Source organism: Gracilinanus agilis, chromosome 2 (genome assembly GCF_016433145.1).
Source record: "Gracilinanus agilis isolate LMUSP501 chromosome 2, AgileGrace, whole genome shotgun sequence".
Taxonomy (NCBI): domain Eukaryota; kingdom Metazoa; phylum Chordata; class Mammalia; order Didelphimorphia; family Didelphidae; genus Gracilinanus; species Gracilinanus agilis.
In genome coordinates this window covers 554,317,081-554,336,242 of record NC_058131.1, presented here as the reverse complement: position 1 = coordinate 554,336,242, position 19,162 = coordinate 554,317,081, and the positions used below count along the sequence as shown (strand labels likewise).

Genomic DNA, 19,162 nt, shown 5'->3' with positions numbered 1-19,162 from the left:
TCCCAAATATGTAGAAGGAAGTAGTATCCATTATAAGGGGGCACTACTCACTTTGAACTCTGCATTTCTTTCTGAATCTATCCAGTATCTCACTAGAGCTCTCCAGATCCTCCAGAGAAACACAGAAGAAAATTGGGAGGGAGACAGAAGATCACCCTCTAAAACTGCTGGTTTTTATCTACAATTGGACTTCAGCCCAACTGTAGTATAATTCTCTTGGACACATCTTGAATTGCTTCTGTTAACACATTCACACATGAATGAGAAATTGGAAAGATTAGTTGCTACTCTCAACTCAGTAGCTAAATACTAGAGCAGGTCAGCATAGGGAGAGAAGCAGTTTCTATATACATAATAATACACGATACATATATTTCCTAAACGTTCCTCTCCTCAGTCCCTCTACAGATGAATTGCATGCCCACCATTTGGTTTAGCTCTCTCTGTTTTCAGAGTCTCTCTAATACTAGATTTGAATATCAATTATTAAATGAGATAATACACGTAAAGCATTTTACAAACTTTAAAGTTCTGTATAAATGTTAGCTATTACAATTATGATATTACACATATGATGACAAATTCAAACATCATGTAATTCCATTACAAAAGGAAGTGATATGGCTGAATTGACTAGAGGCAAAGGATGGACCAGCCACTTCCAGTCTATGCATAGAGGAGTGTAACATGACATATACCCTTGTACCACCCCCTAACCTCATTTCCTCTTCTGAGGCACACATGCCACATGACTATAATGACTCTACATAGGATTGTTAGAGATAAAGAGCAATAGTGAACCAGAGAGATTTTGACCATCATGCCACATTCTAGTCTGCTATGGAAAATCATATTCTCCTTCTTAGGTAAGGGGATGACCCAGCTAGACTTGAGAAAAAGCTACTTTGCAAGACTCAAGGAATTAATGCTCTAGGGAACTGATTAAATGGCCATATTTGTCAAGAGTTTTAAAACCACTTGGAAGGAAGAAAAATGAGAAACAGGTTTAGAGCTCTTCAGTATACTCCCTTTGTTCTATGTTAAGATGCCTCTGCAATCCTTAAGAGTCATAATAAAGTATTAATTCTCTTTTCCTCTCTTTTCTGCAGGAATCAGCACAGCACAGAAGGTCACTCAACTACAACCAGCAATGTTTGGAAAGGAGGGAGATGCTGTGACTCTCACCTGCACGTATGAAACCAGTGACAGCAATTATGCTTTGTTTTGGTACAAACAACCTTCCAGTAGGGAGCTGATTTTATTAATTCGTCAGGATGTTTATAACCAAAAGAATGCAACGGCAGGACGCTATTCAGTGAACTTCCAGAAATCAAACAAATCCATCAGTCTCACCATCTCAGCCTCACAGTTGGGAGACTCAGCCATGTATTTCTGTGCTTACTTCAGTCCCACAGAGGAAGGAATGACATAAGAAAGTGTACAAAAACACCAGGGCTTAACATGACTCCCACCTGCTACCAAGAGCCCACAGAGAATCATTCAAAGCCCAACAGGAAAGCAGCTCAGAATCTCTAAATGAAAGCCATTTCATTTTAAGAAAAAAAAACCCCACATAACTGAGTTCAGAAAGGTCTATAAAATACATTCCTCAAGAGCATTCTTATCCTGTGATGCTGCTGAAAGAGAACTCAGGTTGAGAAAATTCCCTCTGCCAATGCAGATTGGCAACTGTTCAGAAACTTAAAGTCTTAGCTGCCCTTGGTACTGAGATGTTGAATGAACTGCTGAAAGTCACCCAACCAGTATACTGCAGAGGGAAAACTTGAACCCATGTCTTCCTGATTCTCGATTTGTATTTAAGTCTTCTTGACTCCAAGTCCAATGCCCTATCCATTATATTATGTATATCTTTCCTTTGTACTATGTGTGTATATATATGTCTATGCATATATGTATAAACTAGATAACCTATATATAAACTAGATAACATATATGTATAGCTACACACATATATACATGTATATGTGTTTATATATACACACACATTTTTGACATGACTAATGGCCAATGTAGGATCTAGTTTTGATTAAGTATGTTGTGTGTATGTATATGTAAATATAATATTAATTTACATATGTATATACACATATATGCATATATTTATATAGAAATGATTTATTCACACTTGTTTTAGTCTGTACCCTGAGTTCATCATCTCTGCCAGGAGATGGATAGCATGTTTCATCATGGAGTCACAGTTGGTAATTACATTGATAAGGGTTATTAGGTCTTTTAAAGTAATCTGCACTAATGTTTTTATTGTATAAATATATACAACAATTTATACAATTGTTCTCTTGATTTTGCTCACCAGCTTTGTCATTTCTTACAATGTAGTAGTAATTCAATGATTCCCTAGTTCATAAACCTCCCTCTCCTTTGTTTCCCATTCTTTTTCACCATAAAAAGAGTTCATAGAAATATATACTTTTTCTACATAATAATTTCCCCGCCTCTTTCTTTAATTTTTTGTGGTATTGCTGGATTAAAGAATATGCACAGCTTAGTGCTTTGGGAGGCATGCATCTCATGATTTTCTCATCATCAGTACTGTGTTCCACTTACCTAAATGCAGTAAAACTTCATGGATGCCTCCTTGCTGCAAACATTGGTATTTAATAGACTGTATCGTTTTAAGAAAAGAGATAGATTGTGAGAGTGACAAAGGTAAAGTGTGGCAGAGTGCTGGACTGATCACAGACTTATCCTCTCCAAGTTAAACATTCATATTCAATAGTAGTGGAAGCACCAAGGCAATATGACGACCAGAAGATCTTAAATAACAGATTAGAATGTTTCTCAGTGCACAAAATATTTGTCACTGACTTGGAGGGAAAGCTGAACCAACACATGGTTGACAATAGTGGAGTAGAAAAGCAGTGAGCAGTTTTCAGAGATTTGGTGTGTAGAACCACATTTACTCATCTGTGCCAGAATACTCACAAACATCAGTATTAGTTTGATTAAAATTATTGGGACATTCAGAAATTACTAAGTGAAAAATAAGAATTCCATAGGATTTACCTGCAGAATAGTTTGTTTATCTCTAAGAAGTCATGTGGCCCACAATACTTGTGAGTATAGCCTTAACCAGATTAAAATGTAGTTTTTACCTAATTTTAATGTGCTTATATACTGGTTAAAAAAAGAAATCTATGATCAATTGGTTTTCTAAGTCAGTATATGACCCACAGGGATACTTAAGTAAGGGTTAGTGTCTTCCTTTCTATTTGAGTTGGTACCACTGACCTAGAACATCGAGAATTCCAGTGACTTGCCCAGAGTCACAGAGCCAGGATGTATCAGAGGCAGGACTTGAATGTTCCTAGCTTGGAGGTAGAGCAATGAGGCTCTAGGGAAATCACAGTAATCACAGTATGTCCTCAAGCACCAGCAGCATAAACTTTCCTATATTGTATTTTTCTCAGCTAAGAACATTTACTCAGACACTTTATATAGTTAATGATGACAAATTCTAAGAATGCTAAGATTTGCGAAGTACTTGATGTGTAATTTCATTTGATCATCACAACAACCCTATGAGGGGGAGTCATTACCCCCACTTTATAGATAAAGAAACTAAGGGGAGAGAAAGTAAATTATTTTCTCAGTGTCTATAGATAGTGTCTGAGAGAGCATTTGAACTCAGGTCTTTAAGTACTATCTTCAATCCATAGTGACAATTATCTGTTATGAATATTTAATTAATATGTACCAAGTTTCTATCGCTCACAAAATATTTGGCTTAAATTTGTTTTTTAAACTTTTCATTATGTACTTAACAAATACCCGCAAATGACCATTTCCATATACAAAGTAGAATATAAAAAGAAATGAATGTCCAATTTAGCATTTCTCAAAATATAGGATTGGGAGTTTTAAAAAAATATGGTTTCCAGGGAATATTGATTTTTGAATTATTTCCCTTTGTAATGTTTTCTAGGTCAATTGTTTCTGATAGCAGATATATATTACATTTTATTCTACATTTTCAATCTTTTGATTTTCTTTAAAATTTCTTGCTGTCTTATGGAGTTATTGCTTTCTATTTGGACTATCTTTGAAGTCCCAAACTCTGATTCTTTAAGTTTCTCTATAGCATATTACTATAGAATACTAGGGACTTCAGATACCTTGAGCCTAGGGTACCCTAATCTGATCACTGTTTCTCCTTGTTGTTTCTAAGATCTCCACTATGAGCTTTTAACTACCCTAGATCTTTTGTGATGGAGACCCCAACTTTTGTTGCTTTGGGATAAAGAACCTTAATGGCTAAAAGTATCTCTGGCCAATTTCTTTTCTCCAGGGAGTCATTCAGCTTCTTTGTCTACACTAGCACTGGCTTTGTATACTTCTGAGATGGTAGAAGGCTAGCATTGGTAGTGGTCCTTTCCTCTTGCTCATAAGCTCCTGGATGACCTTTTGCACAGTTCTGGGTGGTAGAAGTAATTTATTGTAGATTTCTTGATCATTATTTGTTGTGCTATGATTTTTAGATTTTTTTTTATTAGAGTAGGTATACATGAGAATTGAACTGACTTTATTCATGTAGCTATTTTTGGGTAGGTATCCATCTTAAAATATGAATATAATGTTTAAATTTACTATTGCAATATTTGCATCTTCTGTGATATTCTTCCACTTGATATTTTTTAAAGTGGAGGTGGTATTTCTATTCTAGTTCTCAATCCAAGGCTGTAAACATTATTTAGAAATACATTTATACAGAGATAAAAGGTGATTACCCCATAGTTCTTGATGATAATTCTTCAGCTTTTTTTTTTTTTAAAACCCTTACCTTCCGTCTTGGAGTCAATACTGTGTATTGGCTCCAAGGCAGAAGAGTGGTAAGGGTAGGCAATGGGGGTCAAGTGACTTGCCCAGGGTCACACAGCTGGGAAGTGTCTGAGGCCAGATTTGAACCTAGGACCTCCCGTCTCTAGGCCTGACTCTCAATCCACTGAGCTACCCAGCTGCCCCCAATTCTTCAGCTTTTACACATTGCCTCTTTCCCTTTCCCTTATCACATACTTCAAAATGCTGAAGGAAAAGATGCAGAAAGAGTGCAGATATAAATAATAAGATAATACCGCTGATTTCTTCGATTAAGGTAAAGTATAACTTTTTACTAATTTTGGCTGTAAATTATATCTTAACATATGCACATAAGCATGATTATAATTTATATTTCTTAAGGCACCACATTGCTTTCCAAGGAATTTTATAGTCATTTTGTAATTAGATCCTTACAATATCTCTGAGTGCTATTATTCTCCCAATTTTTTTTGATAAAGAAACTAAAAATTTTCTTTTATCATTTGTCCTTTGCTCCTACTTTGCACATTATGTAAACATAGAGTATTTGAGGAAGACATTTTATGAAAAGACGTGGTGAACACAAAGGTCTAACTTTGGTTTCAGGTACTGGGGCAACTTCTCTCTCTGAACCCAATAAGCAAGAGTCAGGCAGAAAAGTATAGCGATTTTTAACTCACTTGGTCAATATGACTATCTTATCTATAATAACTTCTTGGAGTCCAAGGTGACTCTATTGCACATAAAATAGGGATTTCCATAATAGAGACTAGCTATTCTTGTTTAAAGGAACAAATGAAGAAACTAAATTGAATGAAATTTCTGGGTTCTTATTATGTTCAGGAAAACAGCAAAGCAAATGATGAGAAACTTATATATTAAGTAGTTAACTTAGTTTATACATAGGTGTTTATTTTTATTTGTTTTGCTGTCTTCTGGACCTAATGTGAAAGCAGAAATTTCATTATGAATTAATTATATACTTACATAGTTATGTATATGACAGGTAGGTGGCATAATGAATAGAGGCTTAAAATTAGGAAGACTCACCTTTCTGAGTTCAAATCAAGCAAGCCTCAGACACTTATTATTTGTGTGACAGGGCAAGTCATTTAATATCCTTTGCCTCAGTTCCTCATCTATAAAACGAACTGGAAAAGGAAATGGCAGACCATTCCAATATCTCCGCCAAGAAAACCCCAAATGGGGACATGACTGAAAAGATACTGAACATTTATGTACGTATGTAGTGGTTTTCTTTGAATCTTCTGTCTGGATCCAATCACAGTAATACTTGAGGACTCCCCTAGAAGCCACCATTTCATAGGGTGTTTGCTCTCTTTTTGCTACTGGCAATGACTAAGTACACCATTATTCAATAAAAGTTGTTTTTACTATCACATTTTTGTTCTTGCCACTTTGATGTAATCCAAACTCTTGGTTGGTAACACAATATCAAATAAACATTTGTTAAGCACCTATGATGTCCTAAGAACCATGCTAAATTCTGGGGACAAAATTAGTATAAAGAAAGTCAGTCCCTGCCTTCCTTGAGTTTACAATCTATAGGGGAAGACAACACACAAAAGGTGGCAGGAAAGCAGGACAGAGAAGAGAAATTGGGGTTACTTGATGCAGGGGCATCTAGTTTCATGGAGTTAAACCACTCAGGGGAAGCAGATGCAAAATGGAGTTATCTAAGAGTCCAGTTTCTTCTAGTTATAAAGGAAGGCATTGAGATGAATCTGGTACTTTTGCCCTCCAGTCCCCCAAAAAGAGAAGAAAGGAGTCTGAGGGAAGTGGAGTTAAGCAAGGCTCGTTTGTTGCATGGTAATGAATTCAGAAGTAATGATCTTATTCTGGGAACTTATTCTCGTCTTGTTCCATATTGTTGAAGCTGGGCAAGGGGGTAATAGGTGCAAAGTGGAGTGCATCTGACATCCTTATTAGTCTAGTTATTTCATATTTATATGCCATATCATCTTTGTTCGATTGTTAGCTCCTTGTGGAAGGTAGCATTTATTTTTTTAACCTTGAAAGAGTAAAATTAGGATTCAAGTCCTTGGAATTTTTGTGAAGTTTATTAGAATTGCTAGGTGATGTAGCAATTCTAGGTGACGCAAACTCATGTAGACTCAAGTGAGCTACGTTACCCAGAAAGGGGAGGAGAATAGAACTTTCCTCACACAATCCCCACTTTGATTCTTTGGGAGACCAGCATCTTAAAATCTCCTCACTTGGGGTTTTTGGGAGATTAACATGTCAGGTCTCCCCAGATAATTGTCCCACATATATAGCTTATACCTCTAAAGATTCTCTTGCTAGAGGTGTATAAAATATTGCACCTTGCATAGAGAGAATTATAACAATTTGGGGAATAAGAGGGAAAGAAAAGAAAAAAGGAGAAAGAAAACAAAAAAAATGAGTGATAGAAGCAATGACAAAAAGCCAATTGGGGCACTCCCCTTTGGCCTAAGAGTTTACATTCAGAATAAATTATAGGTTCAACCCCCTTCAGTTCAGTTCATTATATCCCAAAGTTCATTCTTGATCTTTCCATGTGGTGTGTGGTTTCATAGACATCCTTATGGCACCTTCTCAAAAAGCTCCACTTTCTTGATTCGAGGTGCTGGCGATTTTTTATTTTCCTAAAATTGGATTTAAAAGATCTCAAACCTTGGATTTTGGGATAATTGTAAAAGAGGGAGCCCATATTTCCTGGTCTTGAGCCTTTTTTAACCCCCCGTCTCCCTTCTGGGTCAAATTCAGTAATCTCTGGATCAAGGACAAAGGCCACAGTCCCATGACCCGTGCTAGGAGATGTAGGTGATGCAAACTCACACAGACTCACATAGAATCAAGTGAACTCCATTACACAGAAATGGGAGGATAGAACTTTTCTCACGTAATCTTGATATCCCAAGCAGCTAGCAAAGTATAATTAATTTTTAAAACCCTTACCTTCCATCTTATAATCAGTACTGTATATTGAAGGCAGAATAGTGGTAAGGGCTAGGCAAAAGGAGTAGTAACTTGCCCAGAGTCACATAGCTAGGAAGTGTCTGAGGTCAGTCTAATACAGATCCTCCCAACTCTAGGCTTGGCTCTCAGTTCACTGAGCCATCAATTTTCCCCCACAAAGTATAATTATTGAATTTGGAATACATTTAACAAATTATGATCTCATTGAAGTTACCAGTGCCTATAATTCTATGCTGCCTTTTTGCAATACTGATTATACTATTTAATGATGAAATTCAGTGTTGAATACCATAATATATTTTAAATAGAAGTAATTGCCTTCTGTTCCCGAAATACCACTTCTTTATTTTATATAAACATAAGTATTTATCTTCATTTGCTTTGCTGTCTTCGAAACATAATATAAATCCAGCAACTTGGCTTATTTTAATTTCTCCATTTGTTTCTTTGCAACAAGAAGAATTAATTAGTTGTATTGGATGGGGAGTATTAAAGATTAATCTAAAGTACAAATTTAGGAGACTAGTAAGATGATGCTGTCATTGAGAGGAATAGAGAAAAGATGAGGAAGGTCTAGTTTTGGGAGGATGATGTTGAGCTCATTTTTATATATATTGAGTTTGAAGTGTTAGCAGATATTTGGGTGTAAATGTTCAGTAAATAGTAAAGGATATTTGCCTCAAACTCTAGGGACAGTAAGGAATTAGAAACACTTAAGGAAGTCATCTTCATAGGAACTTGTAATTCATACTGTAATAATTGGTGAGATTCACAAGGGATGAAGTGTAGAAAGAGAAGAGATGAGAAGAGATCTTAGGAGTTCTTGGATAATTAGAAGTCAGCAAAATAATCCAAAAAGGCATGTAAGAAAGGTAGAAGGAGATCTAAGAAAGGAAATACAGACTCTAGTGCCTTAGAGAAGTCAAGAAGCATAAGAAGGGAAACAAAGATCTTTGAATTAGTGATATGGAGGCCCTTATTGACCTTAGATAATAATAATACCTCATATTTTCATAGTACTTTAAGTTTTGCAAAGAGCTTTACAAAGATCTCATTTTATCCTCACAACAATTTTGGGGGATAGTTGCTATTATTTTCCTCAATTTACAGATGAGGAAACTGAAGAAGACAAAGATTAAGTGATTTGCTAAGGATCATACAGATTATAAATATATGAGGTCAGATTTGAACCTGATTCCAGGTTTAGCTCTCAGTCTACCTACTATGCCATCTAGCTATTTCATTAGAATGGATATAGAAAATATCTGTCACATTAGACACATTTACAGAGGAATGAGCAAAGTTTTTGTAGTCAGAAAACCTGGATTAAAATCCTCTATCACTAACTACTTTGATGATCTTTTATTTCAATGAATCTCAGTTTATTCATATGTAAAATAAAGGGGTCACACTAAATGACTGCTAATCTTTTTAAAAATTTATTTTTTATAACTTTCTTTTATTTTTTAAACTTACATGTAGAAAAAGTTTTTCCAATTCTTTTTTGACATTTTGCCATTCAGATTCTTTCCCTATCCCTCTCCGAGGCAGTGCTTTTTATACACTACATATTTCTACATTCCCCATGCCATGACAGAAGAACTAAATGACACATGCAATAAAAAACTCATGAAGGGAATAAAGTGAAAGATGGCATGCTTTGATCTGCAATCAGATTCCAACAGTTCCTCCTTTGGCTTTGGATAGTACTTTATTTTATTTTATTTTATTATTTTATTTTATTTTATTTTATTTTATTTTATTTTATTTTATTTTATTTTATTTTATTATGAATCCCTTGGAGTTATCTTGGGACCTTGTTTTGCTTATAATAGTTTAATTCTGACTCCTTTAGGTTTTTTCAGTTCTAAAAGTGTGATCTTATGATCCTACGTTCTCTACACTTTAGTAGTCATAAAAAAAGTAATTGCTTTATGGAAAAACAAAATGAACTTTGAGGACGATGAGGGAACAATAATCCTGTCTTTAGAAATTTCACATCTAACCACAGGAGGTCAGTGTTTCCAACAACAAATTACTGTAACCACTTTTAGTACAGAATAGAAAAACAAGCCGGGTAGCTGATTGGCTGGGGGCATGGAGCAGATTTCCACCTTTTACAACCAAACCCAATCAATGGCAAAGAAGTCTTTAATACCAGCTTCAGAGGAATCCTGTGGGGAATTTGAATAGAGTTTGGCTCTCTGAGATGAAAGGAAGATCAGCAAAGATTCTGCTTGTTCTAGGGATCCTGTGGATGCAGATGGCCTGTGAGTCTGAGGATTTCCTTATGCAGTTACTGGGAATTATCGGTCCAATGGAGGGGCCAGCATTGGTGGCTTTACTGTGTTTTATTTCTGTTATTTATTTTTATATTTTTTCTATATTATATATAAAATAGAATATACATTTTTCAAATTCATTGTGTAATGAATTTGATCATCATATATTATATTATACTATGCTATTATATATAATATATACTATAATGAATTTGAAAAATATATAAAATATATTTGTTCATATATTATATATAAAAAAGGGCTTTGCTTGCATTAAAAAACTTTTGGGGGCATGATGAAGCTAGGGAGGTCCAATACACCAGGGAGAATGAAGACAGGTAAAATATATCACTGTTGTAAGAGCTATAATTATTGTGAATCTCTGTTTCCTGTGGTCTTTTTGAATAGGGGTGATTGGCCAGCAGCTGGAGCAGAGCCCTCCGTCCTTGAGTGTACGAGAGGGACAGAAGGTCACCATGAGCTGCAATTCTTCCATCACTATGAATTCCTTAATGTGGTACAGACAGGAACCTGGAAAACAACCAGTCTTCTTGATGAATTTAGTTAAAGGCAAAGAAGTAAAGAGTCGGGGGAAATTAATTGCCCAGTTTGATGAAAAAAGGAAAAGCGGCGTTTTGCTCCTCGAGGCTGCCCAGCACCAAGATTCAGCTACCTACCTCTGTGCTACGAGTCACAGTGCTCCCCAGACAGCAACAACCTCTACACAAACCCTGCGGCTGGGGCCCCAGCAACCTCTTCCTTTTTTTTTTTTCCTCTACTTTTTTCTGTTTTTCTTTGCACAGTTTTTACCCTGAGTGCAAGCCCGCTCAGCCCTTTACAGAATCAGTCTTCCTGTTCAGAGAAGCATATGCCAAATACACCTGGACCACCTTTCAGCAGATGAAGAGAAGGATCGTCAAGTGTGTATGGAATTAGAAACAAAGTAGAAGAGTCACCAATTCCATCTACTCGGAACACGTTTATCTAAAATTTTAGGCTGATCTGTCCTTTGAAGATGCGCGTCTGGAATGAGGCAAGCAGTATTTAGAGGAGATGATTGTGATAACGTGGAAAGAACAGGCCCTCCTGCTAGTAGAGTAGTACCACTAAAAAAAAAAGAAGAAAGAAAAAGAGGCTTTTTTCATAGGGATTTCTATGTATATGCAGACAGTCCATCCCCTCAGCCTCAAGGGTAAAACTTAATTAACATTATTATGAATGAATCAGTTGAATTAGCATGTAAAGCCCTTTTGTAAACTTCTCAGTACCATATAAGTACTAGAGATTATTACAAATTTAACATGTTGTTATGATACTTATTATTACTGTCTTTCAGTTGTGTCTGACTTTTTGTGACCCAATTTGGGGATTTCTTGGCAAAGCTATTGGAGGAGTTTAATGAATAATGAAAAACTAATAAAAGAAGCTAATAATGAAAAAATAATAGATCATGGAGGGTCATTTCCTTCTCCAGCTCATTTTATAGATAAGGAACTTGAGACAAACACGGTTAAGTGACTTGACTAGGATCACACAGCTAGTAAATACCTGAGGCTGCATTTGAATTCAGGTCTTCCTTACTCCAGGCTTGGTGATCTATTCACTTCACTATTTAGATATCCGTCATTATTAATATCCTCTTCTAAATTTCTATTTTCATGCCTCCTTATGGCATTGTTTCTTGATGTATATGCCAAAAGAAGATAAGCTCTTTTTTAAAATACCCTTCTTTTCAAGGCCGAAGAGGAAGAGTGATAAGAGCTATGCAACTGGGGTTAAGTGACTTGCCCAGGGTCACACAACTAGGAAATGTCAGAAGCTAAATTTGAGCTTAGGTTCTCCTGAAGAAGACAAACTCTTGAAAACAAGGTATAGGGGAAAGACCTGGGTTCTAATATCAGCTGTGCTATTTACTGCCTATGTGACCTTGAACATCTTTGGAATAAAATTATAGGAAATAAGTGCCCAAGTAAGATAAGGATAGTATGCAGTTGTTTGCATGAGCAGATAATAGGGAAAACCCCTATAAATCCATGTACATGTGAGAAGAAGACCTGTCTCTTGTCCAGAACGTTTTAGAAAGCAGAAACAATTCATGAATTTCAGTATCTTACAAAACTAGTTCTACAAATAGTAGATATTTTTTCAACATAAAACTATTCAAAGAGATTTTCTTTGTTTCTAATACAGAAAAAAGAAACACTTTTACTTATTGAGTTGGACTCTGGTCAGTATTAGAACATAAAGCAATAAAATAAATGGGAAAGAGGGCCAGTCAAAATCTCCTAATTTGCAGATGAGGTGATGAAGGCAAGAGAAGACAAAGGACTAGCCTAAGATCACCCAGTTAGGAAGTAGCAGAAATGGTAGTTTAACTTGAATCACCTGATTCTAAATCTGGCATTTTTCTTTCTGTACCCTTCAGGACACTTATGGTCTCTACAAGAATCACTGCTGAAAGATGGAGATCTGATAGAACCTTCTCATGAAGATTTTTGGTCACTTGTCTGAACCTACCAGCTCACAAATTGAGGAAGTAGATGCCAAGAGGAAAGGACACCAGAGTATTGAAAGGGACCAGAGTGACTATTCCAGGAAAAAGTACAAGGTGAATAGAACTGACTCTTTTGTGCTAGTATGGGAACAAAAACTGCTTCCTCAATCCTTTCTTTTTTTATCTGTTCCTTGAAGGTAGAAGACTCTACATCTGACACATGGTACATTGGACACTCATTTGATTTCCAGCTAAAAACTCTTATGGATTTGTGTCTGTCTCATGGCTATTGGGGCTGCTTGCTATAAGGTAATCCTGAGGACAGGAATGAGAAATCTACTCTCCACTCCAGCTCCCTGCACATTGATCTTGAGTTACCCCATGATGACGAGCACCAAATACCAAAGGACAGAAAAGTGTCTTAGGAAGGCAAAATTCCCTTTTTAATAAAATTGTTGTTTGGATCCCTGATTTCATTGAGTCTAAATCTTATTTTTAGTAAATGTACTACTGATGAACACTAATTTGCTCAAGAGCTATTCAGGGGATCAGCACCTGGGACCAATTTTCTCTCTCCACAGATTAAATGAGAGATTTCCAGAGAGAAAGAACTGTCCTCCCTTCCTATACCATCATTAATTAAAAAACAAACAGATCTTGGTGTCATCTTTGACTCCCTTTTCACTGTAATCCAGGTGTTTTAAATTGGAGGTACATAAACCAGTCCCCTACAAAGATCCATGTATAGATTTCTGAAGTGGAATGAGAATGATATCTTCATTTCCTTTGTAAATCATATGTCTTTTATGTCATGTGTTCAAAAACATTATTTTGGGAAACAATATTCTGAAATAAGCTTCATCACACTGTCAAAGGAGTTTGTGACAGAATAATTTAAGTACTTGACTTTATCCCTGGAACCATTATGTAATGAAAAGTATTATTTACATATTTGTACTATCACTTTCTCTCTGTCTCTTTCCCTCTGCCTCTCTGTCTCTCTCGAATCCAAATGTAAGTCCAAGTATCACTAATTAAATCTAGATTTCAACTCCTTCATTTTATATATGAAATAATAGAGGTCAAGAGATGTTAAATGACTTGCCCAAGGTCACACAAATAATGATCATCTGAGGCAGGATTAAAAGTCAGTTCTTTTTGACTCTGCCTACTATATCATACCGCCTTTCATACTGACAACTGTTCTCCAATTTATAATCTTGAATCCTTAGTCATCTTCCCAGGATGATACAGCCATTATGTTTCAGAGGCAATACTTGAACCCAGATCTTCCTGACCCTGAGGCAGGCTCTCCACTATATAATACTGCCTCTGATCTTTTTTTTTTTTAATGGAATTAATTTCTCAAGAGATAATGTGCAATATTCAAAGATAGATTTACTCCAAATTAGTAATTGCAAAAGTCTTATCATTTCCATAGTTATGCTAGTCTTCTTATGTGGAATTAAATTCCTGTTTATATTTCTCTTAAATTTGTCTGTTAGTAATAAGCATGTTGAAGTCCTGAAAAATTATAAAAACTTTTATACATTATGTAAAAATTAGTTATTATTGTTATTATCTAGTTCTTTCTGTGATTCAGGTAGCTTTTCCTTTATGTCTTAAGCATTTTGCTATTATGTGCAAACATTTAATACTGATATTCTTTCATTATCTTTCCCCATAGAGTTGTTCCTTTGAGTAACATGTAATTTTCTTAATATTCTCTTTGCCCCATCAATTTTTACTATTGCTTTTTTGAAATTGTATCCCCTACATTTCTGGATTCTGCTAAGATATAATAAATTCTGCTCCAAAGAAGTATGAGCTTTAATTATGATTCTTAATTTCTTAAGTAGGCTTCCCACAAACAAAAATATGCTAGATTTTGTATTATAATATCTTCTGGCAACTTCTTCCATTGGAAGTGATAAATTGAGTTCATCCCATTCACATTCAGGTTTATGATTGTTTTGTTCCTCCATCAGTTTCAATTACATATTTCTTCTCTTCTATCCCAATTAATGTGTCTATTATATCTCTGTCTATGTCTTCCCTCTCAAACCTTTCCTCCTTTTGTAACTCAGTCTCCTACTTAATGTACTTTATCCCTATATTAATTTTACTTATTTAAAATGTGTTTTAATCTTCCCCATACATGATCTAGATAAGCATGAGGTTCATGTACTTTCATATCTTCTCTAGTTCCCCTTTTCTATATTTTAAAATATTATCATATAGTGCTCAAATTATAAATAATAATTTCTTCCCTTTCCCCCAAATATCTTTTTTAGCATCCAAGCCAATAGCTTGTATATCTTCGTCCCTTCATTGAACACTTCATTGAACAACTATCTCCCTAGTTGTTAGTGATTTCTCCTTAGATTATCAAATAAATATTTACCTGTTTTCATATTTAAACCCTTAGGGAGATTGTATGTTCCTTAAAGGCACAACTCTTTAAAAAATTATATATTGTTTTTATTTCCCTGGTACCTCTTATGATACCTAGCACATAGTGGGCATTCGATAAATGTTTGTTATATTGCATTGAATTGACCCTTAAAAATAATGGAGCTCTTGTGAATCCATCAGGCCCTGGCGATTTTTTCTTAGGGAGTTCTTTGATGGCTTGTTCAATTTCTTTTTCTAATATGGGATTATTTAGGTATTCTATTTCTTCTGCTGTTAATCTAGGCAGTTTATATTTTTGTAAATATTTGTCCATATCTCCTAAATTGTTATATTTATTGCCATATAATTGGGCAAAATAGTTTTTAATGATTGCCTTAATTTCCCCTTCATTAGAGGTGAGGTCTCCCTTTTCATCTTTGATACTGTCAATTTGGTTTTCTTCTTTCCTTTTTTATGGTAAAGAACGCTGCCCACATTCAGAGGAAGGACTGCAGGACAGGAAACATATAAGAAAAACAACTGCTTGAACGCATGGGTCGGGGTGGACATGATTGAGGGTGTGGACTCGAAACTACCACACAAATGCAACTACCAACAATTTGGAAATTGGTCTTGATCAAGGACACATGACAAAACTAGTGGAAATGTGCATCGGCCATGGGTGGGGGGAGTGCGGGGGGCGAAGGGGAATGTAGGAGCATGAATCATGTAACCATGTTAAAATGAATATTAATAAATGTTTAAGAAAAATAATGGAGCTCTACAGAGAAAATAATCTTTTCTATCCATTTCAAGATACAAACATTTTATCATCATGTAGCTCATTAAAATTGTTTAACATGTTTATATTTCTTAAGTTACTTTTCTCTAATGTTTTTTCTAAAGTTTTTTTCCCCTGCTCTAGTTTTCTAAACAGGAATGTTTACAGCTCATTGATTCTATTAAAAACCCATTTTTCCTTGTAAGACTATATTGGACTCTGTGGATGAAATTATTCTTAATTGCATGTCATTTTCCTTTTAATTTTGGTATAGATTAATTCCAGTTCTTAGTTCTTCCTACAGTGTTTTAATTTAGCCTTCTAGCCACTCTTGGAGTTATTATGTCTATTCCACAATCTTTCTGGGGTCATTACAGAATTATCCTTTTCCTATGGAGCTTATTTCTGGGATTCTCTTAATCATGTGACTCCATTTTTCTTGTGTCTTCCATGGTAACTAGCTGGGTTATTCTTTGGTACCTGCACATTGACTTCAGGGAATTCAGACTCAGTCCCTCACCATCAGACTCAGTTATTGTGGCCTAGTTCATTTGATGGGACAATCATCTGTTTGTTGCACAACAAAGAAGAAAAGTGCAGACTTATCCCTTATGTAACCCTCGTATGCTTCAAATACCTTATACTTCCTCAGAATGGTAGATAGATGTATAATATAAAAAATTATTTTGAGATTTTGAATTTATTCCTGGGAATAAATAAGTTTGGAATATTATATATATCATAGCATGTATATATATATACATATGTATAGCTATATCTATATATATTCATGGATATAGACATATGGGTGTCAGTCTATCTATCTATCTATCCATCCATCCATCTATCCGTCTATCTATCTATCTATCTATCTATCTATCTATCTATCCATCCTTCTCTCTCTCTCTTTTTCTCTCTGTCTGTCCATCTGTCTGCCCATCCCTCCATCTATCTATCTGCCTGTCTCTAACCTCCCGACTTCCTTTATTCCCAGAAATGAATTCAAAATCTGAAAAATAATTTTTATTCCTCTTCCAGTTATAAGTCTATCTATTTAGAAACCGACATACATAGCATGAGCCTCATCAGGAGTTCCAACAGGTAAGGAAGAGGAGGTTATGAAGAGGTAACTATGTCCTCAGGAGGTACTCTTCTGACTCAGAAGTCAGAGGTAGGATAGTTTAATGGTTTTCTTTCTTGTGATAAGGGGCCTCTCAACTTGCTGAGCCTTATGGCAATAACAGAATGTCCTTCAGGTCTTATTTTTAAACCCTAAGCAGACTTCCATTCCCTAATGGGGTCTCTAATGGAATTTCGCCCTGAGAAGAACAAATTAATTCTTTTCTCTCCACACACTACCATTCCAGAGATATTTTCTGACTCTGATACAACACCATCCTACTAACCATTATGAAATCACTTATTACAGAATTTGGATCTGGAAGTACCTTAGAAGGAACATTTTCTGTTGTGAACACCTCCTGAAGTATTGGGGCTCTATGAAAGGAATGTATGCCACAACTGGATTCCCTTTGGCAAAATAGACTGAATTTGTCCAGATAGTATATCTAACCACAAGACTGTAGTAATTCATTATTTTTTAATACCTCTGTTGGGAGGAAAAATAACAGAGAATAACACTTGTTTCTAGATTATATCTAGTAGAAGAAACCCTTTGTTTTCTGAAGCCAATAAAGAAAGATTTTGTGAATACTATAATTTGAAGAACCATAGTCATAAAATCAGCCCCTCTCCATACCCCCACCTCTAATTGGAGGAAGAATGAAAAAGCTTTTTAGAGTCTCATTTATGGTGCTATGTCTTAACTGGACTGTGAGCTGATTAATGTCTCCCGGAAATGGTTTGTCTTTGAACAACATAATTGCCAGATGGCACCCATTCCTGCACCTTGCACAAGTTCAGGACCTTCATTGCTGGATCTGTGGCCTCTCTTTGCTCTGGCACATAGCTTCTACCTGTTCTGGAATGTTCTACACAGCTGTTCCTGGCTAGACCTCTTTCTTTGTTGTTCCCAGGCCTTTCCATGTCACTGTGATGACCTGGATTTGAAAAATGACTCACCATGATTTTTTTTTCTTGGATTTCCTAACCAGAACTTGGTCAAATGTGTTTTGGAGATTTATTTGGAAGAGTTGTGGGGTAAAAGTCAGCTACATTTCTTGCTACTCTATCATCTTGGCTGTGCCTCTGTTATTCTACTGTTCTAATCCAAGTGAATGTTCAATTAGTATTTGGTAGTTTATACACTTTCTAATAAACTGATCATTTTGTCATTATAGGCAGGACTAAAAAATAATTTCAGAGATCCAGAATGTCTTATCCATTCAAGATCCTTTATAATTTTGTAAAATAATAATATAATAATTTTGTATAATAAGATCTATAATTTCTTTTTTGTATGTGAGGATAGAGTGCCAGTCAACTAAAGTCCCATCTTTAACAAGAAATTTTCTCCTTTTAATCATAACACCTTTCCTCTGTTGATTATCTTTAATTTATTCCATTTATGTCTTGTATATACGTAATTGTTTGCATATTGTCTCCCCCACTGGACTGTGAGTTCCTTATTTCTTTCCTTTCTTTATGTCCCCATCAATTACTACAGTGCCTAAAACATAGTAGGTGCTTGTTAAGTGCTTAACTTGACTTTTCTTGACAGTAAAAGGAAAACACAAGACTAAATGATCTCTAAAATCTCTCTCATCTTTAAACCCATGAAATCATGTAAGTGTCAACATCAAGGGCACATATTGCCAGTAAAAGAGGTAGACTTCTCATGCACAAAGAGGGAGAGATAGCAGGAAAAGCATGGATGATAAATTGTTAACCTCAGATTTTAGGAGAAGAACAAGTAGTCCAGATTGATAAATGAATCATTTATGGAGTTTTTATGAAAACATAATTTAAAAAACACACAGGTTGATAAAACATGGAAGAGTTTTTATTTCATTGATGGAAGATCCTGACATACGAAATCACAGGAGGATCAAAGCAAAGGAATAGTAGCAAAAGTTCTTAAACTACCACTTGCTTATTAAACACTAATTAACAAGTTCTCAATCAAATAGATCATTTAAAAATATTCCATTTATTTAGGTGAAAGTTTTACTTGGTTTCAACATTAAGCAATGTCCATATAGTATGGTTGTCTGCTTAGTCTGATAGCCATGATTATCCATGGTTCTTTTTAAAAAAAAATGAAAGTTTTCATGGAAAGATGCATGAAACGAAGAGTATGATACGGTAATTACTCTTTGTTTAGCCAGAAGGGGGCAGTGCTTCCATATTCAAAATCACCTCCCCTGAAAATTTTGGTTTAAAATCACTTAATGAGGAGATGACTGTACATTATGCATGAAGTAAAAGACACTA

The 19,162-nt window shown here is 35.4% G+C and overlaps 1 gene segment (V, D, J or C); it reads left to right on the top strand.

The window, feature by feature from the left end:
* The first annotated feature begins 820 nt into the window (after window positions 1-820).
* LOC123234120 lies at window positions 821-1,432 on the top strand. The segment is given in 2 exon segments: window positions 821-866; window positions 1,110-1,432. Coding segments are annotated over 2 exon segments (369 nt in total).
* The last annotated feature ends 17,730 nt before the right edge of the window (window positions 1,433-19,162 follow it).